Source organism: Rhopalosiphum padi, chromosome 1, assembly GCF_020882245.1.
Source record: "Rhopalosiphum padi isolate XX-2018 chromosome 1, ASM2088224v1, whole genome shotgun sequence".
Classification (NCBI taxonomy): Eukaryota; Metazoa; Arthropoda; class Insecta; order Hemiptera; family Aphididae; genus Rhopalosiphum; species Rhopalosiphum padi.
In genome coordinates this window covers 36427848-36454226 of record NC_083597.1, presented here as the reverse complement: position 1 = coordinate 36454226, position 26379 = coordinate 36427848, and the positions used below count along the sequence as shown (strand labels likewise).

The following is a 26379-nucleotide window of genomic DNA, read 5'->3' as shown; positions in this document are numbered from 1 at the left end:
ATGAATTATTTATATAAAAACTACGAAATATTTTTAACATGTCGTATTATTTGCAAATAACAGTTATTATTGTATGATAATAACCATGAGTCTAATAGGCGTGTGTTTCTGACAGGTTCAATTCTAAAACTTAGAACCTAAACAATTTTAAACGTGAGCGCTCAAGTATTATGCGTAAAGTGATAATAATAAATAAAACACAAACTTCAAATAATAATTTGTTTTCAACACGTACATTATTTTGATTTGTTTAGATTTACAATGACTACTATAACTAAAACATGCGGTCATTAATTTTTAAAGGCCAGACAGTACCTATTATTATTATGTGTACTGTAGTTCGAACTGAACCGGATGACATTCATTAAAAGTTACTCGTGACAACGGACTGGATTTAATTTGAAAATTGTATTTGATATTCACAATAAAATCTTCTTTTTTTACTATATAAAATACATTTAACAAAGACTTTAATGTAAGCTCTTAAATATTTATATACCTTAACGTTTTTGTTTTAAGAGCCGAGTTTTCTGTTTTGGAATTTTTTTTAATAGATAGCTCAAATATTATAATGATAAAAAACAAATGTCTATGCGAACAATTTATCAAATCAAAAATGTCTTAAATTCTTAAGATATAAGATATATAATAATAGATTATTTTCTGTATTGATGTTTTAATTATTATAGAGGTAAAAAATCTACAATAAACCAGAACATTTAAAACAAAATATCATTAACTTAAATCACAAATATTAAGGTATTAATCAAAATTATTTAATCTAGAAGTCATATAAATATTGAATTCTTCATACTCACTTTATGTTTTTACACAAATTAAACATAATATTTGAAATAAATATTATTTGGCCAATACAATTTTACTTAGAATTATTCTTAAATAATAAGACACCACCACCACATATAGTAAAGGATTGAAATTATAAAGAAAATAGTAACTTTTGCGTAAGACAAAACATCTATTTAAATATTATAAATTACTGTTATTATATCATAAAAACTTTAAATTTAATGTATTGTGAAGTAACTTTTTAAATAAATCAACTCGGTGACAGTGTTTTCATTTATAACATTCACTAAGTCGTTTTGATTATTAGCTTTTGTTATTAATATATCACTCTTCTTCACAATTATTATTAATTACATTTTTAAAATAACTTTTTAAACTTCCAAATAATAATTACAATATAAACTATCATACATTTATAATATATTCCTATATTTATATTATTTCAGTACAAAAAAAAATATTTGAAAAAATACATAAATTATATTAGTTTTATTTTGCTTATAGTATATAGTATGATTAGTATTGTATTGTATTTATTTAAAAATATGAATGACTTTATTATTTTTGTATTTACATTCCATAAAAGTAAATAATTTTTATTTTGAAATTAATCATTCCATGTCTCTGTTAACTTGGTTAAGATAAAAGACCACTTAATCTCTATTATATTATGACTGTATGGTACTATAGTATTGTATGTGTGTGTGTGTGTGTGTGTGTGTAAATTATACAGTAGGAACCTTCTATTTGGTTATTTTATGTTGATTATTAGTAGATGCTCATAAGACCACCGTCGCTGATACTATACCGACTTGGGTTGACCGTATGAAACCGACTATTTCGAATAATGTTTGTCCATGGTCCGAAAACTACTATGACCCCCACTTGAAATGAATAAGTGAAAAAATAAAATAAATAACAAAACCGGTGAATTTGTGACTCTGCGTGGGAGTGAGCCTCACACACAAGTGCAGTACAAACATAACGACTTCTGAAAAAATGTTTCATATATATTATATAAATACAAAATGTTTTATAAGTATATATACATGACAGGTAAAATAAGAGAAGTAGATGAATTCTATCTACGTGTAATATATAATATGGTATATATGTAGTTATATTGCCAGAGTATTTGTGTTTTGTGTGTGCGCAACGGTAATTTTGTCTGTCGAATATATGAAATGGACAAAATGGACTTTCTTTTGTTTTGACCATAAGACGAAACCGGAAACGTACTTTTATCTGGCCTATTACACGTCCGGTTCGGAAAGATACATGAATCCGCATTTTACTCACTACTATTATCTACCCGCCGTGGTCGTTTCTATATCTAGTTCAAAGTTCAAATTAGGTAGGTGTACTAAAGAACTCAACCATTTTCGGTTATCGTAAAATGCGCAACCATGTTTTTTTTATACATAAGTTAGTTCAGATAAATACTAAATGGAATATCGGCGCCGCACAGTAAGTTATTAAGCCATTTAATATGGTATCTGCACCAAAAAATTAAAAATGTAATGAAACAGTAATAATAATACCAATTCAAAGAAAACAAAAAAATCCAATATGACCTTTATAATAATAAAAGCCAATAAGAAATCTTTCGAATAACTGATTTAAGCATTCCAAAATTATTTTAGTATGAATCAAAAAATTGATATCATCTTAATGACTTAGTATATTATAAGAAACGTATAAATAAATAAATTATATTTACAAATTAAAACTATAGTATAACCTATATGATTATTGTGTATAATATATATATTATTGTACATGAGCTGTCCTATTATCGTAGAAACCACCACAAATGAGTTTTGAGAAAAATACGTAATATACGACATGTTTATGTTTTGAAATTTCATGAGGCAACTTTACCTAACATATCACATACTTGCGTATGCTTGTACAGAATGTGTACTATTTGTACATATGTATATATGCATTTCTACCTAACGCATCTATTGGAATAATGGCATGAAAGAAAAGTTTCAGTCACTTATTGTGTGAAAAAAATAGAAAACAATTCATACTGCACGTCTATTATAGGTGTAACACCTACTCGTATTACACACGGTACGGTTAAAAAAAATACTTATCCGCTAAATTAATTGTAATTAAAACTACACGAGAGATAAAACGACTGCGATCGCGTGCGCGTAATACAACTCTCAACAGGAAATATCTACAGTCGCAGAACACTATCACACACACACACATATATATATAATACTATAATATGCATATTGTGTGCACAGTTATCAAAGCTGAATGCAGTTGTGGTATCAGATTACAAGAGTGGCTTACCGCGGGGGTGCTTTTCAAACGGCGAATAATAATAATTATTTTACGTCAAAATGGGTACAATACACAATGTACCAACACTATATTATATAGGTACATCTAATGATAAATAAAGTTTTTACCGGATTTCGGCATGCACCCGCTTTCAGGATTAATGAATACAGGAAAATTCGTCCTGACGGTCGTTTATCAGATAGGTACTACATATATAATATATATATATATAATATATTTAAAGGACAGATGAAATAACTAAAAATGCTGTCAGTGTATTTTATTTTTAATACTTACTGAATTAATTTCACTGAAAAATGCAGCGATTAATATTTTTCACTTATATAATGTTTATACTATTATATATTAATAGACCGTAAAGTATATGCGATATAAGTATACAACTTGAAGCTAGTAAGTGTTTGAAGATTTTATTAAAAAAAAAAAAAAACTTAGTGGTTAAAGTACCAATCATTTATAATTTGCTAAAGACTTCTAAAATTAATCTTACATTACCACCATAAGTTATGTGTGAATAAATGTTTTTAGTTTCGATATGTAAGATATGTTAATACTTATAACACAGCGAGGACAACAGAAAGTTCATATTCTACGAATATTCTAATATTGAAGATAATAAGAATTATTATAAATTTTAAAATATATTAAGAAATATAAGTAATGTAAGTATTTATTATCCATAGAGAGTTTAATAGAAATAACAACTATTTTGTAACAAATAAATATATGATTTACAAAAGAAATATGTAATCAATGTATTTATGAAAGAAAAATTTAAACCTTAAGTGATTAAAACTATAGCTATCACGTAAAAAAAAACATTTTTTTTTAATAATTATAATAAATTATAAATAATCTAATTTAATTAGTTAATTTTTATTTTTTTTCAATGACTTAATGAGATATTTGTTATTATAGGTTTTTAAATAATATTATTTCTATATTTTGATTATTTTTCAACATTTAAAATACACTATATAGCTGTTGCATAGAGAAATAATAAAAACAAAATATTTATTATTATATCCCATAAATCAACAATACAAAATCGAACCAAGTAAAATTCCATTTAAATAAATAAATCACGCCACGATAGTTTAATTTTTATACACATTATTATGTATAGTTTGGTTTAGTCGTTCAGGCCCATTACAACCTCCGCACATAACATGTTAACAAGAAATGTAATGAGACGATAATTTTAGCAAGTTTGTGTTAATTTTTAACTCAATGACCTCCGTAGTTGTTGGTTTTTATAATATGTTTTTATTATACGCAATAAAACATACGATAGCTTAAAAATATATTTAAAATAAACGATAAATAAATGACATTATTTGAAAACTTAACCTAGTTGTGTGAACTGGTATAGTATGACACGACTAGAACAAAGTACTCGAGAAACGAGGGGAATCAAACTGTATTAAACATTCGTAGACAACATTATGACGGATGTATAAAAGAGAAATAATGGTTCCAATAAAGACATTAAATTTCAATAATCTAATAAATTACACCAACCTCAACTTATATGACCAATGACGTACCAATGCTAACTAATTGGGTAGTGTTTATTATATATATATATATTATTATATATATATATGTTAACTACCTTCTGTATAATAAATATTTTGATATATATTTTATGTATACAATTAAAGATAGGTAAACAGAAATGAGCAAATAGGATTTCTTTTAAAATATATACATCATCATACACATTTTTTATCGGGATCTAAATCAATTACACTGAGAATAAGGCAAATAATATATTTTGTTTTAAAGTCAAATAAATAGTTATAAGCAAGCTGTAAACATGTATGCGATTAATTTATGGCATACGAAATACGAATATGATTATATTTTAAGTAGGTATATGTAGTAGTATACGATAAAGTTATATACTGCAATACAACAAACTTAATTGATTCAAAACATGCGATTCAAAAGTTTGGTTACGAATCCATAATGAACTATAAAATAATAATATTACATAAACATGTAAGTCCTGTTGACTGTGACTATAAATGGACCTAATTTTAAAAACTGCGTACATAATATTATTACAGTATTATATATGTTGATAACATGGTAGTTGAAACGACCAAATATACCCCTATCGAGATTTGCATAACTATTGAGTTTGTATAAACTCGACCGGTTACGGGAATCACCGATATTATATTTCAGTCGTATAATTATTGAATTTCCTATTGGCCCATTATAAATAAAGCGGTCTCGACATAATAAGAGAGGGGTAGTAACAAAGCGGCAACATTTAGCACGACACTAAATTGAACCGTGAACATTGGCGTCTATGCCGAACTAATAAGTCAAACAACAAGCGTATCAATCTCTACAGACAACAAGTCCCCACACTATATCAGCAAACACGGGATAACTTTGGGACACGTGACCAATTTAGTTCGGTTGTCAGAGGAGGGCTGCTGTACAATGACCAGCCAATGGTTATCAACATATATAATATAATATCATTTACTACAATTCACGTTTAAAAATATAAATCTGAGTGGAATGTACAGGAAAAAATGAATTGACTGAAAAAAAGAACAGCGGTTATTATAAACAAATTTTAGGTTAAATTCACAAGTACTCATTAAAAGAACATTTAAAATTTTAAAAAAAATAGAAATAAATAAATAATAATAATAAAATCATTTTCAAGTTATTATATAACCAAGGCATATAAAAAACCCATCCAAAATCCGTTTTCCAGGTCATTAGGCTGGGTTCCGGATTAACAAAATTATCATGGTTTCACATTATCTGATAGTAATTTGTATTATGTGCTTTCTTCTTATTATTATTAATTTTTTTGGGAACCCCTATTCACGCCACCCCCGTCGGATATTTATAATGAATCATTGTAGGGGCAAATCTATACAACAAAGATGGCAATTAGATCGGTAACCATGTCACCCTAGGGACCGAACAATCGATTGTAATGAACTCAAAATGGTTGTCCAAAAAAAAAAAAAAAAATGCTTAAGTTAAAAACTTAAATTTTTGTTTTTCTAATTGTATCCATATATTATGTATATTTATTATTTACTCACAAGTAGATAAAAGAGCGGGTTGTCAGAACCGATTAAACATTTGATTTATTCATACATCCTCAATTATAATAAGATATTATATAATATAACTGCGGTTGGAGGACTTAAAACCATCCTCCGTCATGGTGTCAAAACGATATAGAAAGAAATAGACGCAATCAGACACGCATTCGAATAGGAACAAAAGTTCGTGGTCAACGGACCGCGCCTCGAGTCTATACAACACATAAATGTCACCGCCAAGGACCAACCCGAATTTCGTTTATCAGCCCCGAAAAGCCTGGCACTGATTAAATTTGTTACCCTCTCGTTCATGGTCCGTTTAGCAGAAATACGATCTAATGTCTCGTCAAAGACTTTTTTTTTCAATTTCGGATGTACTATCGGATTAACACAGTGTGTTTTGGCGTGGAAGAGTCGTTGCTGATGATAATATGCCCCGCTGTTATACTTGCTATTATAGAGAACACACGCGATAGCGATGACAACGAGAGATCAATTTTTTTCGGCGCAGTGAATCATTTGAATCGAATATAATATGTCGTTATTCGAAACGAAGAGTGCAGCTGTCGCTACGAACCAGCTGATTCCTAATGCCGAATATACACCGAAAAGAAAATATAACCTACAGCAGATGTCACACGAACGACGACGTCGCTGCTATAATATATTAATATATATATATATTAATACATATAGGTAGGTATTACACGATTTAAATACAATGAAAACTATATTCGAAAAAAAAAACAATTTTAGAAGTCAACGCAAATCGGAATTTGTCACGAGCACGTGTTATATATTTCTAAACTAGCTGCATAGTTTTCCGATACATACGAGAAGGCGTAAGGAACAGGCTTTGTCGCCGCAGAGACTTTTAGGGCACATATTATTATTTTATATCGCCCACGCTGGACATACAAATATATAATATAAAGATGAGACACACCTTTTCACACATATATACAAACACCACGTGTTGCCTACTGCGGCTATCTATATGTTAAGTACACTCGGAATGCCAACGGTACAGTATTTGAATTATTGCTGGTCTAATGAATCAGACACATGATTTATCGGTACAAGCCGATAATAATTGAACGCCGGCGTAAAAATGCAATTACTCAAAATAAGTAGCCACCTCAGTGCCCCATCCCACGCTCCCCCGTGGCATGGGGTCCACCTCGAGATGGTTTACGTATACGTGTATATATATAAAAATATATAGTGTACTATATATAGCAATGTGAAACAATAATAATCGCTCTGTAAATCAATATATTATAATAATACTATATATAAATGTTTAGATACGCTCAAACGACGAGAAGGATACTAATAATAATAAAATACCCGTACTTCAACTTTATAATATTCATAGTGGTACAAGTCCAACGAGTTTAACAATATTGAAAAAAATTATGAATTTTTTTTTAATCTGACCTTTGAGTCCTTTAAAAACATTCGATGTTTAATAGATAACCGAGTCCATGGCAAACCTGCACGTTCACTCCACGATGAAGGAACCAAACATTTGTCAGTGTTCGATATTTTAATAACCGAGCGTAGGTAACTATTACAAGATCACATCATTATGCGCATATTTCAAGTGCTAACTAGGTAGGTGGTGTCGGCTGTAATCACTTCTATTTATTGTTGAAATATATCCAAACTTTCTTAGGTCTATGCATAATTTATTTATTATAGTATTGTGTTTGTCTATTTTGACACAACAAATACACATTAGTTCATAGAATAAGAATAAAGACTACAATAATTGAAAACACTAACTTAATTTTTTCATAATTTAAAATACGCAATAGTTATAGAAATATAATGAATTTTGGAAAACCTATAAAATAAAAATTTTGTGGATTTGTTTTATTTTAAATTACAAAAAACCAATTTATTAATATTAAAAAATAATAAAAAATAACCAAAAACATTAAATTACTTAATATTTATAATAATTATAATACTATAATACAAGCAAGCAGCTATTTTAATAATAATAATAACAGGTAGGTACTATAATATTGATAATAGTAGGTAGTTAATATTTAAAAACTTTTTTAATTACAGCATATTTTTTCAAAAACAAACCAATAAATATGATATACTGATTTTGGATTTAAATTATATCAAAGCAATAATATTTACAATAAAGTATGAAAACAATGACTTTTATAAACGTTTCTATAGACAGAACAAAAGGTTTTTTTGTTGTTTTATTTATAGCTATCATCAAAAACCGTTTGGCGTGAAAACATCAACTCACAAAGATTGTGTATGCGAGGTTCAAGTTCAATTAATGCACAAGGTAGCAAAGGCTACGAAGCTATATATATGCTGTAACAAAAAGAGGGAGCCAGTTGCCCGGGCAACCGGAAAACTTCCCCCACAAAGCTTTCCGCGGCAGGTACCCAGCAACATCCCCATAGCTAGTGCGCTCACTCTCATTCTCTCTGTCTCTGTCTGTCTCTCTCTCTCTCTCTCTCTCTCTCTCTCTTTCCATCGCAGATTTTGCCGTCAAAAGTGGTGATACCCACTTCACTGCACGTATATGCACACACGATATACACCATCCATTACTCCGTTTCTCTTTTAATATAATAATAATAATAATACGGACGTACGTATGCCACAAACAGCAGGGAAGGACCGATGAATATTTCTTAATGGAATCGTATGCATACCAGTCATACCAAACGAGTTATGTTACCACAAAGAAACGTCAATTGTTTAAATAAAAAAAAAAAAAGTATTTATATTTTCTTAATCTCTATATGTTTGCGTGTATATAGTGATTAGAAATACATATTTGTCGGTATTGTGAATAGGTATATAACGAATCTGCGATTAAATATCTCATAATATAACTAACATTGAAACTAATACAACTCTAATATATGAGCTTTTGTTTGCATTTTTATCGAAACATATTAAAATCAATAACAATATTATATAACATGCCATTTTTTTGTAAATAAAAAAAAAAATATAATAACTACAAGTACACAACTGAAAATTAAACGAATTAAATTATTTTTGTATCCAGGTTGATAGCTATAATGAAGATGGCAGTACTTCAATTGACTTGTCGGTCAGACAGGTATATTATGTCCGTATATATATGCTTGGATCGTTCTCATTTTCCCCTTTTTTGTTTTCCGGAAGGGCGATCATATCATACTCTGAAACGGATCCTCTCCTTATATATACGTACATAACTGTTGTAATTATTCAGGGCATCAAAAACTAACAAGAAACAAACTCTAAGAGATACATTTATTTTGCATTACTAACATTCCCGCATCGTACTTTAAGGTATAAAAATAAAATTTAATTATAAATTATTTTACACAATATTTTAGTATTTAATAGAAATTGTTGTATGATATAAACATACTCACCACTCATAATACTTGATAAATGAGATTTAATATCATGCAAACTACAAGTTTAAAATATAATTAAAATAGTAAAACCTAAAATGTATACTTAATTAAGATTGTTTCATAAAACACCTTTGAAGGGAAAATAATATTGGATAAATTCCAAAACGAATTAAAAATTTATATTCTATAAATGTATAAAATAAAAAATTAAATCGCAAGTATAAACAGTTTTATTTAATTTTTTTTACCTAATATTATGTATTCAAATCTAACTATATAAGTGAATACTTTATTTTAGTTTATTTAGAAATTTATAGTCATTGAATTATGTATACTTTTTTATTAATACTTATACTAATAATAAAGCCTATTTGTTTTGTGAATAGAATTCCAATGCAACTTTAGAAGATTTTATTTATACACGAATGCACTTTAGCTATTTTAATTTAATTAAACATCAAATATTACAAATAAGTTATAAAATGAATTTCTTCATTTTAAAAATGTATATAATAATTTAAAATTAAAAACAAATTATTTTACACAGTTTAATATAAATTAAAAATTATTTTTTGAATTTATTTATTTTATTTTACTAACTTAAATTCTATTTATTTCAAAAGTATTTTCATAAAATAAGCTTAATATATTATTATTATTTATAGATTATTATTCTTTAACAAACTATTCATTTTTATTGAACATGTTTAAGTTTAAAAACTATGAAATCGGAATTGATTAAATTCTTAACGTTATTTTTAGAAAAAATAAATTGAAAAATTGGTTATGACACTTCACAATACCACAAACCATTATAATGTATGTGTATCTCTCATATATCACACGTGTGTCCGAAAAAAATCAATTTTCCGAGAAATTTTCACAGAATTGAGAAAAACGGGGAAAAATCACAAAATAATTGAAACCATCTTTTCTCACTGATACATCATTAATCATCTACTGCATGCATTCTCTCTCTCTCTCTCTCTCTTTCTCTTTTTTCTTTCTCACCTGGCAACGGGGTTAGAGAGATAAAACGTCCTATATTATTTTTTTCCACTTTGAACACGATTGAAGAATACACATAGTACCACATAAAGGATAGCATAAACGTGCAACAAAGGGGAAGACTACAGCAGCCTTAATTAGATATTTTCCAGGGAGCTGAGATCATTGGAAAATAAATTAGCTGAACACTGAGGGGGTGAAACGTATTTCGCTATGCGAGCGCGGGAAAAACTTGCAGCTTGAACTCATAGACTAATCGCGAATCGCACAAAGTGACACATGGTGATATATATATATAATATATATAATATATATATGTATATTAGGTACTAGTTATGTATGTATAACTCACGAATTAATGTCGTATACGCATAATTGGATTTGATAGGTCTGTCTGTCGATCGAATTAACGACGAATTGGTGATTTTAACGTGCACATAGGATAATGGACGTCATGTTCAACCACTGTTCCCTCAACCAGCCGCGGGCCCTCCCTTACGAAAGGGAGATAGTAACTCGTATTCGCGGTGGACACGTCGGGCATGCCAATCAATGAACGATGGGTATAAAGTCAAATACAATTATATGTACGCGTATTACGCAAAAACTGTTTATTATACTGCGTGTATATAAGTTTTATCCACAACGTATTGTTTAAATAACGTTTTATATAGTTCTACTATAAGTGAATATAATACTTTGACCGTCAAAGTTTGACGATTCACTTAAACTTTCAACGAGTTACTCAGTTGTTTAGAAACGTAAGGCTATCGATCTAACATCTAGAATTGTTTTTGTATACCCCCCTCCCCGACCATTATTTAAATATAAACGAAAAAAGAAACACATTGAGATTGGTCATTATTGAATTTTAATCTTGCTTATACTATCACAGATATTTTTTATTAATTATACTAGTATTCTTTAAGTTTCATTATTTTAAAATTATATAGTTCATATAATTATGTAATGAAACGTATTAAGTGTTTTTAAATAAATAAATTTTAAAGTCAGGATCATTTTTGACAAGCAGTCATATTATAACATACGATCTTTATTCTCAATAATATTTTACACATAAGGTACGCGTAGTTGTTAAACATAAAAAGTAAAAATTATTTTATTTATTGAAAGCTATTTTTATATTATAATCCATTAAAATATTTGCAAGTATATAAACAATACATTATGAAATAGCATTTCCCGTTAGCACTTTCTAAAATTAAAAAACAACAAATTTTATTTTTGAAATGACGGACGAAATCATTTTAAAAAGTGATTTCAAAATTATAGTAAAAGTTTTTTTTTTTTAATAACTACTGTTTTTTTTTAAAAATATTATTTTTCTTAGACAACAAATATATTATAGTGACATGTCCTCCTTCACATAAAATCTACAAGTCACAAAAAGTTTAGCATTCTGGTATTGGTAAGTTCAACCGAGGTCGCCTTTATGTATGCTACAGGCTGTCTTTTGGACTGTAAAAAGCGAATTTCACTAAGCGAAAGGAAAAGGGGAGCAAAAAGTTTGTGTCGTAAAAAGAGTGGAAAGGAGTTGCGTCCACAAAGGGTGACTCGTTCATAAAAATCCGGGAGCGCGTGTAAATAAAAGACACAAAGTCATAAAAAAGACATATCCAACGAAATTAAGACCAACGTTCGTACAAACTTGCCATATTTATGTTATAAATCTCGTTTAATTTATACACTTCCCACGAAGTATACGATTTACGAAAACAAAACTTAAGTTATATTTAATTATATGATATTATATACTTCCGTAATCTATTTTACAATGTTGAAGCAATAATACAGCATGGAGTCAAACATTTTATAATAGTAACCACAATTTTTATTTTATGTTTATAACATAAAAATTGTTTTTTACCAACCAAAGAAAATTCAACAAATTTTAATTTTAGATAGATCAAATTATACTTTCATATATGTATATGATTGTGGATGCAACATAATTCATTTTTATCTTTTTTTTTAACAATAATTATTGTTCTAATTAAAAAAATTGGTTTAACGATTTAATAATAATGATTGTAATATCTCACATGTATTACTTAAAATTAAAAATTAATTACCTCATAAATTAAGTATTTATATTACTCAATATATGGGTTATTTTTAAACTTTGAAATTTTATAAAAAAAACCTCATATTTATAATTATTCATAATGAGTAAAAATACATTATAGCAAGAACGAATAAGCCATCTATGTTCTATGATAATTTATATGGTATATAATATTATGAACATAATTATATAATGTTTATATGCACGGTATTAGTATCGGGCGTGTTTGCATTTTTAACACCTATTATAACGTGAGTTGCGCCTAGACATAAAATTGTTCGTTAAATTAATTAATATAATATGGTATATTGAGATTATATTATGGCTTACACTAGCCGTTTTTTTTCTATGAAATAAAAATAAATTACAAATAAAATTACCTGCTACTTGAAGAGTTGCATTTCGGCTTACTTCTATACCAGCTACGTTTTTAGCAACACACCAATAAACGCCACTGTCCTGTTCCTTTTTATTGTGCGCCACTCGTAAGAAAAATAAAGAACCGTCTGATAGGATCACTTTCTGCGAAGACCTGGCTCCGTTATCACCACCTCCACCAGCCGCCACACCATTTGGTGGGATTTTTAACAATTCGCCGTCTTTATACCATTCGATTGTCGGCTCTGGTCGGCCTTCAGCCTTACACCCCAAAGTGATCGGCTCATTTTTCGGTACTGTTATATCGGTAGGATGCTCGGTGATTCTTGGCTTTCTATATTGTCCTAAAAGCAAGCAAATCCATATTAAAATTTAACTTATATTATATACATCATATCTTAAACAAATACGATTAAACGGAAATATTAAAAAAAATAATGATAAAATTAAGAACGTATGTTAAAGTTATACTAAAACACACTTAAATAAAAATGTAACTATAGGTATATGTTAGTATTTTTCAAGGTTTAATTTGTGAAGTTATTGGTCAAAGAACTGGCTCAAATTTTTGGAGCACTAGTAAATTTGAGGACAAACGTATAATATTTTAATTTAAAATATCAAAGAAGCAAAACCATTCAATGATAGATTTCTATACAAGACTGTATTTTTATTATTCTCCTTCCGCATACATAGCACAACTATTGCAGTTGTTCATAATAGTTGTTTTTAACTCTAATTTACAATAAATATTTCAATTGATAATAAAATTGATCTATGTGTAATAATATTACACTAAATACCAATATTTTTAATATATTGTTTGTCGACTACTAACATTTAAAAAAATTGTTGTTGAAGAATTATCGTTAAATTGAGAAATTACATAACTCGTGCAAAAAGCTTATAATATTATTTCTGTAAGCAATACTGTGCCATATTGTTCTTTCAGCTAATTTTAGATTTAATCCATCTTGTTGCCAAGTAAACTACGGGTTTATAAGTATTCAGTTTGGCCGGTTTGGGTATTTAATTAATTAATTCCAATAGCGATAAAACGTATACTATCTGCAGCAAAGCCACTCGGGAACATCTAGCGATGAGCAATAACACGATATACGAGCCGTTAAGATATAATGCCCTGGTAACTCGAGAGGAAAATTATACTGTAATTAATAGGAACTATTAAAAACCACAGCGAGCACATACATAGGTTGTAAATTTCGCAATAGGCCTTCATCCGATACCCAGCACATCATAACATACGTTTATTGTATAATATATTCTTAGATAGTACGAAAATTAAATTCTGTTTTTCTCCACGATAAAAAATAATATTAATAAAATAAAAACCTCTTAGTAAAATATAGAAGGACCTATAATACATTAGTGATTAACGAACACAGTAAGTATGATTTTATATAGAATAATTTTATAATCACAATATTTAAATTTTAAATATCGAAATATTTGAATATATTGACTGAATATGATATTTATTTTATTTTCGTTATTATGCTGAAAATGTAAATAAAAAATACATTTAGATAGGTACCTATAATAAAATCAATAATCTGTTAACTAAAATCAAATTCTGAACATTATATTATAACAAACACACCTGAAGACGTAAACGACTAAAGAAGCCGCAAGCATATATTATATAGAGATATACTCTCAACCGCATGTTGTAACCGGCTAGGCTAATCATGTGCACGAATCATCAGAAATCTATAGTATAATATATATTACATCTTTGCAGTCACATTAAATACACTTTGATATTGCAAACCGCATATTTACCACTCGAGAAAACATCGTTGCGAATATTGTCGGTCGCTGCAGACTCACTGGTGTACTTATACAGTTATACCTACATTATATTATATTCGAAAGTTCAAAACGTTTGATATATGTAGCCTGTAGTAAAGTTCAGAACGGCGGTAACAGCTGCTGCTGTAACGAATTTATTCCCTTCGAAAAATAAAAACCGATCGTAACTTAAAGATTGAATATTAAAATATATTGTTGACGTCACTTATTAGAACCAGATTCGTTTAGTTCCAACTGGTTATGAACATAGCTATTTTTATTTTGAATTTTTGTGAAAGGTATGGTTATGATAATTTGCAATGTATACAGTTGCACAAATACGTTTTTGATCTCCGAAAATGTATTATTAAAAACGAGCATGCTACACAGTAAACAGGCATAATTTAAGTAATAAACTATAATAATATATTTATTATGCTATATAAATAAATTAAATTAACTTATACGAGCTTTATAACCAACGTCGCGAATGTATCAATCGGATTTGATAAGCGTAACAAGGTCATCAAAAGCAGAGATGTAATTTTCCAATGTAATTCTGAAGGAACACTATAAACACTCGATTTCTAGACACAATTCATAATCCTCTTAAATCGTTATAAAGACGTCACTGCAGTGTGTATCATCGTTAGACTGTTTACGAGTCTCATCAAACATTAAACATAACCGTATAAAATCTAATTTCCGTTGAAGATTATATTTTATAGTCATGAGATACTTATCCGATGAAAAATTATAATGTCGACAAACATTTTTGTTAAAACTTTATCTAATCCAAACTAAATATGACAAATTATATAGTGTTACGATTAACAAAAACAATATCATAACAAAACATGCGATTAGTTAATAATTTAAGATGGGTGGTTTTATTCAGTAAATTACGTAAAGTTAATTGAATTTAAATAAACATATTAAAATAGATAATATATATAATTAAAAAACAATAATTATTATTATTAATTCAGTTTATTTTGAAACTTCATGATTGTGGTAATATTCATCTACATCAATACAATTAACTATAGCTAATTATGTCAAAAGTAAAAAAAAAAAAAAACACTAATCCGTTATCACACATAACAGCCGTAACAATTATACTTTAAAAGTTTAAAAGATCGTATACACTTCAAAACTGCATTATATTATTGATATGTGCGTATCAATTGTTCGCGATATACTTATTATAATAAGTATAATAGTATTATTATTACTTATTACTTATTATAGTTATTATCTATATATATATATACGTATGAAATTATTTTACTCTCAAAAATCTCAATCTTTACGTTAAATACAGGGCATATAATGAGTATAATTCATGCTTTATTGTACTATGAGATGAATTGTAAGTCCCAAAAGCATATTATACATATATAATAGAAAAATACGAAACTACATGGCAGACGGACAACTAAGTTTACGCGATCATAATCTAGCAATGCGTTTCGAAAATGATAAAATATTTATACAACTTTTCAATTTCCCGCAACTACACTTAGTATACCACGCGCGTTTTCGGTCGACAACAATATTTTAGCGATTTCAGCGCCGCCGCCGCCGTAGTGCACATTAATTTTTATCGCCGCGAATAACTTTAATCTTTACTCCCGACCTACGTCTCTTCTCCGAAGATCAACCGTATTTTCGGAAGTGCATTGTATATAGTTATATAGCCGTGATCATATATATAAATATATATATCCGACGGAGTGAAATTTACGACTGTTAACTCGATGCGAGTGTATTCATTTTATTTTTTTTTCTCCTCCGAGAGAACTCGGCATTAAGTTCACGGTCTGTTTGAAGCGATTTGACACCACACTATAAAATAATCAGCCACGTTTCTCGCATGTTAAATTATGAATTCGTCTTCCAAGCGCGAAATTTTAATGCCGTCGAGCAGCACCACCAGCAGACATTTAATATTTAAGGTCAACCGTCACAATATAATAATGTGACGGTGTACTCATATATACTCTGATTTCATAAAACTATAGGTCTTTCGAATTTAAATAATTGCTAGAGTTCAATAATGTGTATATATAAAATAAATCTCAATAATTTATAGGTCTGGTGACAGTTGTTACTATTTCATTTGTATAATTTAATGAATGCAGAATAGCCGGCACGACTGCTCTTCATCGTGTCGTCCTCTTCGTGATTTAATTACTCTAATGAAACAACGATTTATGCCGCCGAAATCACTAACGCACACACGTCACGAGTTAATTATCGATTTTCATCTTTGCCGTTACGAAGCGTACGACTTCGATTTATTGTTAAGTATGTCGATACCATACACTGTACAGTAAAGTATACATAATACTATTATTTAATTACTATCGATTCGAAGCGGTCTATAATTCATTTATTATATTAAAGTACGACAATAAATCATATTATAGTCAATTATGCATTAATGTATTTTTATATAATATGTAGAATACTGTAATGATTCAAATTAAAGTATATCGCTATTGAACTTTGTACATTATATAATATATCAATACCAAATACAGTATAGATATATAGATTATCTTATTTCAGTCTTTGCCATCGACACATGTATGTCTATTAAGAGGCCGTCCCAGTAGAAAAAAATCGACCGAAAAACATGCTTTCGTACTTCCAATAGTACTCAGGCCTCGTTGATCGTAGAAACATGATTTTGGTATCAAAATAATCACGAGAAGTTGTACTAAATATTCTTGGAACAGAATTTTAAAATTTTTTTTCGTTCCAATTTTATATGTGTTTGAAATTTGTAAAATTTTTCTTTTTTTTAAAAAATCATATAAAATCGGCAAATTTAGATATCGAAAATCTGTTCCAAGAATATTTAGTACAACTTCTCGTGATTATTTTGATACCAAAATCATGTCTCTACGATCAACGAGGCCTGAGTACTATTGGAAGTACGAAAGCATGTTTTTGGCAAAAAAATTACGAATTTGCCGTCGTCATGTGCTGCTAAAGCGATTACAGCGGCAGCGTTCTGAAATAGTACTTCTTCCACCACCCCGCTTGCATATGCAGCCGTACCGCACCATAGGTCAAAACTGGTTATTTATCGTAGCCGCGCACTGGTTATAAATAGCCAAGTACGTCAATACGAAAATAATAATTTTGTCAATAAATAATATTATTTTATTTTTCGATGTTATAATTCATAATTTTATTTACTATCGTATTTTACACAAAATGGAACTACGACATAATACTATATCGTAAAATTGTCACAAATCAGCTAGAAAACGTACGATTTAAACAATTTTTTTTTTCAATTATAGACAATTGTTCTATAAAATTAGCGTATTGACATTCAAGACGAAATTTTTTAAATTTAAATTAGTATAACTGTATAAGTAAAAAAAGGTAGGCAAGTGGGTGTCGATCTGCTTTACAGTAGGTTACAAGTGAGTCACTATATACTTACTGGATTATTGTGTTAAATTTGAATTCAATGATATAATATCATTGTATAAGAAAAACTCGAAGACGGAGAGTCAGCCTTGATATATTATAATATATATTTTTAACTACAAAATAATTTAAAATTTAACAAATTTTTTCAAAATTCAAACTTAAAATGCTTATAAAAAAAATTGTACCCATTTATTTTTAATATTTTTCAAATGCTATTGTAACGATTTATCTACATGAGCCTTGAATTAAATTTTCACGCTTCTTGACCCAACAAATTTAATAACTAATTAATTAATAACTATTGAATAAAAAATTGAAAAAATTGAAAATGTCCGTAAAGAGCTCAGAAAGAGTGAAAATGTTTTGAAAATTTTATCAAGTATAGCAATTGATAAAATAGACATATAGTGTAAAATGTAAATTATTTAAAATATCTAGATACAGTTATTTGTTTTTTTAATTACAACAAAATAAGAAAATCACTAGGTACATAATAAATCGAGTGAATATACCAATGTTGTAAAAATTTGAACTTTTCAAACACTCATAAAAATTCTAATTTAGTTTCTGGTAGAGATAATTTTTTTTTTAAATTAGACAAACTTACGAGGAATCTTGTATTAAATTTTTAAATTTTAGATTTAAAAAGAAAAATTTTTATGAATTTTTAACAAAATAATTTGCACATTTTCTTCATTTTTTTGTATTTTATATTTTGTCAAAATTAGAACTTTAAATGCTTATAAAAAAAATGTGATTACTGACTATGTATAAAATGTATTATTAATATTTTTCAATTATTATAATTTATATAAGGCGCCTCGTCCTTAATTTTTAAGTTTTTATTACCCAACAAATAATATTTGATTGACATTCATAGAAAAAAAACTAAAAAAATTGGAAACTTAAAAAGTAAATAGTTAAAAAATAATTTAAGTATTTTAAAAATGTTATCGTGCTTAGAAAATTCTATAATATAAAACAAACAAACAGTTAAAATTCCTTGTATCTACGGTCATTTGTTTTAGAGTTACACCATAAACCAAAATTGATTTTGTGATTTTGTCAAAAATCGATTTTGCGTGAAAATGTCTATTTTTCCCTGCTCTTTAGAAAATTACTAGGAATTTTTAATTTATACCTTCCCAAATGCACCAACTTGTTTTCGTGTATGTCATCACGTTTTAAAGGAGTAGAAATAATGCTTTAATTTTTAACTTCAGCCCCTCTTTGAAATGGAAAATGAATCTAAATGATACTTTGGTGAGTTAAAATTTCCAGTAGTTTCAAAAACGTCAAATAAAAACCTAAAAAAGGAACGAAAAACGGGAATTTTTAAGCATAATCAATTTTCGAAAATATCGATTTTTTTATTTTGCTGTATAACACAAAAAATCATTTTAAATACTTGAAATTTTCACCAAGTCTAAATATTTTGACTTTTTTAAGCTATTTATTGACAATTGAAATTTTCGATGTACCTATGTCTAAGTTTTTTTGTTTGAAATGCCAATAAAAAAAATTTGGCATTTCAAAAAATTTTTTAAATAGATATAATACAAGGTTTATAATAAGTTGCACTTAGCGTAGTAAAAAAATAATTCAAAAATTGTTAGTCACAATTGTTGTTTATAAGCTAAGCATTAAAAGTTCAAAAAATGTTTACTAAATATGTCAAAATCGCGAAAATTTGCAAGATATTTTTAAGTTGAAAATTCATAATGTTTAAGTGATTTATATCTAAAACCCAATACAGGGTTCTCTATAACATTTTCTTCAAATCACTGTAAAAAAAAAACTCCAGCGACAATGTAGAAAAAAATGTACGAGCGTATGAAATTAAATATTTTACGAAATTGCGTAAAATAATAACGATATGTCAATATATTACAATTTAAATATAGCTAATAATATAATATAATCCTAGACTGACAAATTATCTCCATCATCATTCAGAATCGATTTCGTATACAATAATGATACCTGTCATTGTATTCAAATTTAACACATCCATTATAGTGACCTACTCTCCATCACTACTATACAGCAGAGCGATACTTGCTTTTCCACCCTTTTTAAATTTAAATACGGAAATTGTCTTACAAATTTTAATTATTTAAAATAGTAAATATGTTAACGGCAAATCAACGTTAATATATTTTCAATATTTTTGTTTTGTTGTTGTTTTTGAATTTCAATAACTCAAGTTAAAATTATTTAGCCCCACCACCATAAAAAACCCCTGGCTACGCCTCTACATTAAAATTTTGATAACTCGATATATTTGTAGTTAGTCCAATTATTTTTTTCCCCGTGAACTTTGAGTTACCGAGAGTACACTGTAATATTGTATTATCATTTTCTATACACCATAAAATTTTCAAAATATTTTAATTTGTTTTGAACTGTTTACGGATATATAGGTACTCTGCAGTTTCCAACTTTTTAGGTTTTTTTTCTATAAATGTCAATAAAATGTTATTTGTTGATTTGTTGTGTAAAAAAGCTTGAAAATTTAATAAAAGGCTTCTAACAGTAGTTGAAAAATATTAATAATACATAGCTACATTTTTTTTATAAGCATTTAAATTCTAATTTACAAAATATAAAATACATAAAATTGAAAAAAATGAGCAAATTATTTTATGTTAGAAATTCTTAAAAATTTTTCTTTTTAAATCTATGATTTGAAAATTTAATCAAGATTCCTCGTAAAGTTCTAATTTTTTATAAAAAAAAAATCTCTATTCGAAATTCAAATTGAATTTTTATGAGTGTTCGAAATCAAATTTTTATGACATTGGATATTCACTCCATCATTTCTCATGTAACGATTTTCTTATTTTATTGAAATTCAAAAACGAATAACTGAAAATACTTGAAAATTTAACTAAATGTTTATATTCTCATTTTCTATACATAATAATATTCTTAAAATATTTTGACTCGTTTTGAGCTATTTACGGACAATTTCAAATTTCAATTTTTTTAGTTTTTTTGTTTATATAAATGTCAATAAAATTGTATTCGTTGTGTCAAAAATCTTGCAAATGTAATACAAGGCTCCTTATATATATTGTTAGAATAACAGTTAAAAAATATTAAAAATACAGTGTCTATTTTTTTATTAGCATTTAGAGTTCGATTTACGACAAAAGACGTAAAAATAACGAAAATGTGAAAATTATTTCGAATTAGAAATTCATGAAAATTTAATAAAAGATTCCTCATAAGTTTGTTTAGTTTTATCAAAAACAAAAATCTCTACCGGAAAGTCAAATTAAATTTTTATGAGCGTTTGAAGTTGAAATTTTTACATTAGATATATTCACTTGATTTGAAAAACGAATAACCTTAGACACTTGGAATGTAAACCATATGTATATTTATCAATTACTATACTTGATAAAATTTCCAAAACATTTTGACTTGTTTCTAGTTGATTACGAACATTTAAAATTTTAAAATTTTAGATTCTGAGCGGAGCAAGAATTTAATGTATTGGTTTTACAATGATGTGTTTTTTTTATATACCTATATTTTTTTTTTTTGGGGAGGTCAAAATTTTAATTTCCCAATATAGTTTTTAAAAGCGCCCAAAAAAACAAAATAAAAATTAAGAAAAAACGAGAATTTTTACGCAAAATCGGTTTTTGACAAAATCGATTTTGGTTTTTGGTGTAAGTCTAAAACAAATGATCGTAAACATATGAAATTTTCACTAAATGTTTATGTTTATACTAGCTTTTTCTATACGTGAAAAAAATTTCAAAAATTTTTGATTTGTTTTGAGTTGTGTACTGATATACTCGTTACCAACTTTTTAGGTTATTTTCTATAAATGTCAATAACATTTTTGAAATTAATTTTTTTATGATTTTTAAAACAATAAATTCACAGCCCTGATTATAACATTTTTTATACTTATTTTATGTAGGTATTATATGTTTAAAATTAAAATAAGTAAATACACCAATATTTATTAATCAAAACTATTTAAAATGTTGCTAATATTTATTTAGGAGATTAAAATATTATCGTACAAAAATTGTTTCATGTCACTTATAAGTTACAACGTAAAATACGCAACACTATTGCTAAAAAATCTATTTAATCGTAATGAAATTATTATTTCACATGTATTTTAAAAAGTAATTGGGTTAGAAATATAAATCGAGTTCTGATGTATAATAATTTGTAGGCTTAATTTATTGGTTAATGTTTTTAAGCAAACAGGAGCTTTAATTAAAAAATAGGTTTGCGACTTGCGAGCTAGTAGCGAGCCAGCGCACCGTATAGAATTCACGGGCGACAATTTACGTAACGGCCTGTAATGACGTTTGATGCGAAACGTTCAGCACGACCGTCCGTGAAATAATAATGTACCTCTCCCGCGATTACATCACGCGGACCCCGTCGCGTACACGATGGGCGTGGTTACGGCCTACCGCGACGGCGGCGAGATGGAATTCAACGCCATCTCTTGAGCGTTGTATACGTAACACTTTTACCACGACGGCCTCTTAACTATAATAACAAATACATAGTCGCTACCTTGCAAAGCGTACCTTTTTGAATATCCAGTGGGAATTAGCAATATTAAACTCTTAAAATATTAAAATAAATAAACCAATTTTAAAAATCCATTATTTAGTCAAATCTAATATTATTTAACTTTTAAGGACTACGGACATGACAAAACATCCTGTCAATACGATTTCTTAAACGAGGTAACGCAAAGTAAGTATATGTACAGAAAATGATAAATTTATTTGAAACGCCCATTCGTTTTGAATATTTTATTTCGAGAGCTAGATTTTAGCTGTCTGTAAAACACCGTCATTCTCACACGTGGGCTACATACGTCAAGTCTATATTATAAAATTTCGACGTAAACGTTTTTCGTCGTACCTCTAAATACATACAGTAATATATACCTACATAATATTTTATAGTTGTATGTCACATGCATTCGTCCAAAAACTACCGGTCAATTTGTTCCCGATCGTATTTCGCGTATATTTGTCGACAAACGCCCTTATTTTCATTCTACCAGATGCAGTGTTTAATGTCATTTCGGATAAACAGCCAGCAGGGGGTCGCTCGCTGTTCGCACCACCCCTCGTATTATTGCAGTGCATATACCTTGTAACCGGATGCGTCTCGCACACGCAGAAGATTTAAAACCGTACACTATAACACTATAATAATGTAAGCTACATGATTAAAATACGAAACAAAGACTTAATGTAATAGTGATAATAATAATAACAGCAGTATATTATTCAGAAAGTTAGAATTTCTACACCGATAATTATCACATTGCTTTTAATCATTAATTAATAATTATACAATCGATGTCACTCTCGATTATAGTATAATATTTTATGAATATAAAATTATCCCGCACGATCGAGCGAAAGTGTAATTTCGAAGGAAACGTAATTACTTATATATACATATATATACATATACTGTACATAACATATATAGGCAATTTGTGAACGACATTTTACGATTTGATAGCATTTATACATTTATACGCTATACTTAATATTATAGTGACTTGTGAATGAATTGCTTTTAATTTGTATCAAAAATCGTTTATGTAATACGTACTACTTGGTTATTAGAAAAATCGTTTAGTAAAAACTATAGAACTTTCGTGAGTTGTTCAATGTTTGACACATGTCGTGCCACATATTAGATAAAATATTTGAAAGTTCTGATCCAACTGCTGTTAAATATTTTACAATAACGAAAGAAGAATGAACTTTATTATTGTTACCAAAGTATCTAATATTAATAACATAAACTTTATTGCTACAATATAATCGTTTTAAAATATAGTGCTAGTAACGTTTTTTTTTTTACTGTATATAACCGGCTTAAAAGAGTATTGAAATTAACTGAAAAGATTTTGATTATGTATTGTATTATTTTTTAAGTATTAACAAATTATAACCAATGAATATGTACAAAACTATATTAAGATAATTTAAACAATGCTAAGAAGTTTAATAGATTAAATATCAACATGTTAAACTGTGGTAATATTATATTATATTAAAAAAATATATATATTTTAATATAAATAAAAATGCTGATTAATTAATTTCGTAATAAAATCAAAACGGTTGTAACCAAATTCATATGACTACTGTTTAAATAGAACATTCTTATAAACATACATTATTATACGAATCATGTCAAGCATAAAAATAAGATATATTTAATAAAATTAGTTTTATAGAAAAAGTTCTCAACTATAGATACCAAATAGTTTGTTTTTATTAATTTTGTTAATTATTATTTTCATAAAATATTTAAGCCTTTTTTTTGTCTTACCAATAATTCATTAATTTATGAACAATTTTTTTCATTGCAATAATATATTGTCGCCTCAATAATTATAATGTTATGAACATTTCTGTAAGCGAATGCAATTATACATAGGATATAAATATGCATGTAGGATAAAAATATATAATATTTTTTTTTTTTTTATAAAATCTGAATTTAATTACTTTCTAAGTAAGATATAATTATACACGTATAATTTATACATAGATACATAACATAATATGTTGTACAATACTGTCAACACTATATCAAATTCGCTTACAACGTGTAATGATTGACTATGACAAAAACAGTATAGGTATTTATTCTTTAGTGATAATAAAATAATATGGTTTTATATACATAATACATAATATTTTAGTATATGGAGGTCTGCATAATTTTATTTCGTAAGATATTTAATGAATTATACGTATTCATATTATGTAAATGAGAAAAAACTCCTCGATTGAAATATGATAAAAAAAAATATATAAATATAATCAGATAAATGTCTTTTTTCTTTTATTTCACATATCATATTTTTATTCAATATAAACTAAACGTAAATTTTAGTGGCGGCAATTTAAAAATGATTAGTAAGTATAGATTACATAATATTTTATAAATATAAGAAGGCTCACTAAATGACTAAACATTAGTTAAACGAATTATATACACGATGTTTTTTTTTTCTTAGTAATGGTGTCTGGGATCCGGATTAACGGAGTACCTACATACGTAGTTTACCAATGTAAAAACAAAAATAACAAGTAGAATAACAGGTTTTACATATCAATTACACTCAAACTTGCTATTGAATAGTATACCTAAATTAAATTAATTTAAATGTATTATGCGTAATAGATACAATAGAGTTTAGGGTAGTTCTATAATAAATTAACTTTTATTAAATATCAAAAAAACACTGCTATAATAATTATATTACCTTTAAATAAGAAATATTATTATATAGTATGCAACACATACAAAAATTAAATGTAAAAAAATAATAATAAATAAATGTCTTGTTATATTATTTCATTTTTGGAGATATTTTACTAATACAAATAAAGGTAAGTACAAAATTAATAGTTTAAAAGTTAAACTTTAAAAAAGAAGACTTGATTAAAAAAAAATCCATTTAGTTTTTAAACTTTTATAAATAGAAAAATGTTTAAAGTAATATCAAAGTTTCAAGAGGTTGAAAAACGGACAAAGAACATTAAAAAAATTCAATTTTTACACAAGATTTGTTTTGAATAAAACGACGAATGAACAATGGAAAGAAAAAACTATTTTTACCTTTTTTTTTGTCGAAAGAATGTTGTTAACAATTACATTTTAACGGACAAGAGTAAACTTGTCTTTATTTTTCAAATACATAATATCATTGATTATAAATACAATTATATTAGGTACTTGATATACACATTCAAAATGTGATAGTGGTTTGATCAAACCAAATACCGAGCCCTACGTATTTTATTATTTAATGTTTAGAAATTAATTTTATTAAATCTGAAATTAAAACCGCAATATTTATAACAGAAAAAGAGAGAGGATATTTACGTTTTTGACTATCATATAGGAAAATTTAATTAATATATGTTTACGAAAATAAAATCAGTTCAAATTTTAAGTGTTCTTCCATTCAGGTTATACTTTTAAAATCCCAAGACTCATTAGT

The 26379-nt window shown here is 27.4% G+C and overlaps 1 protein-coding gene across 1 annotated transcript in view; it reads right to left on the bottom strand.

Annotated features, from left to right (window-relative positions):
* Positions 1 to 26379, bottom strand: part of LOC132929607 (roundabout homolog 2) — a 161980-nt gene that overhangs the window by 85046 nt on the left and 50555 nt on the right. Inside the window, exon 2 of the mRNA XM_060995081.1 lies at positions 13085 to 13426. Within this exon, the coding sequence (XP_060851064.1) occupies positions 13085 to 13426 (342 nt within the window). The remainder of the gene's footprint in view (positions 1 to 13084; positions 13427 to 26379) is intronic.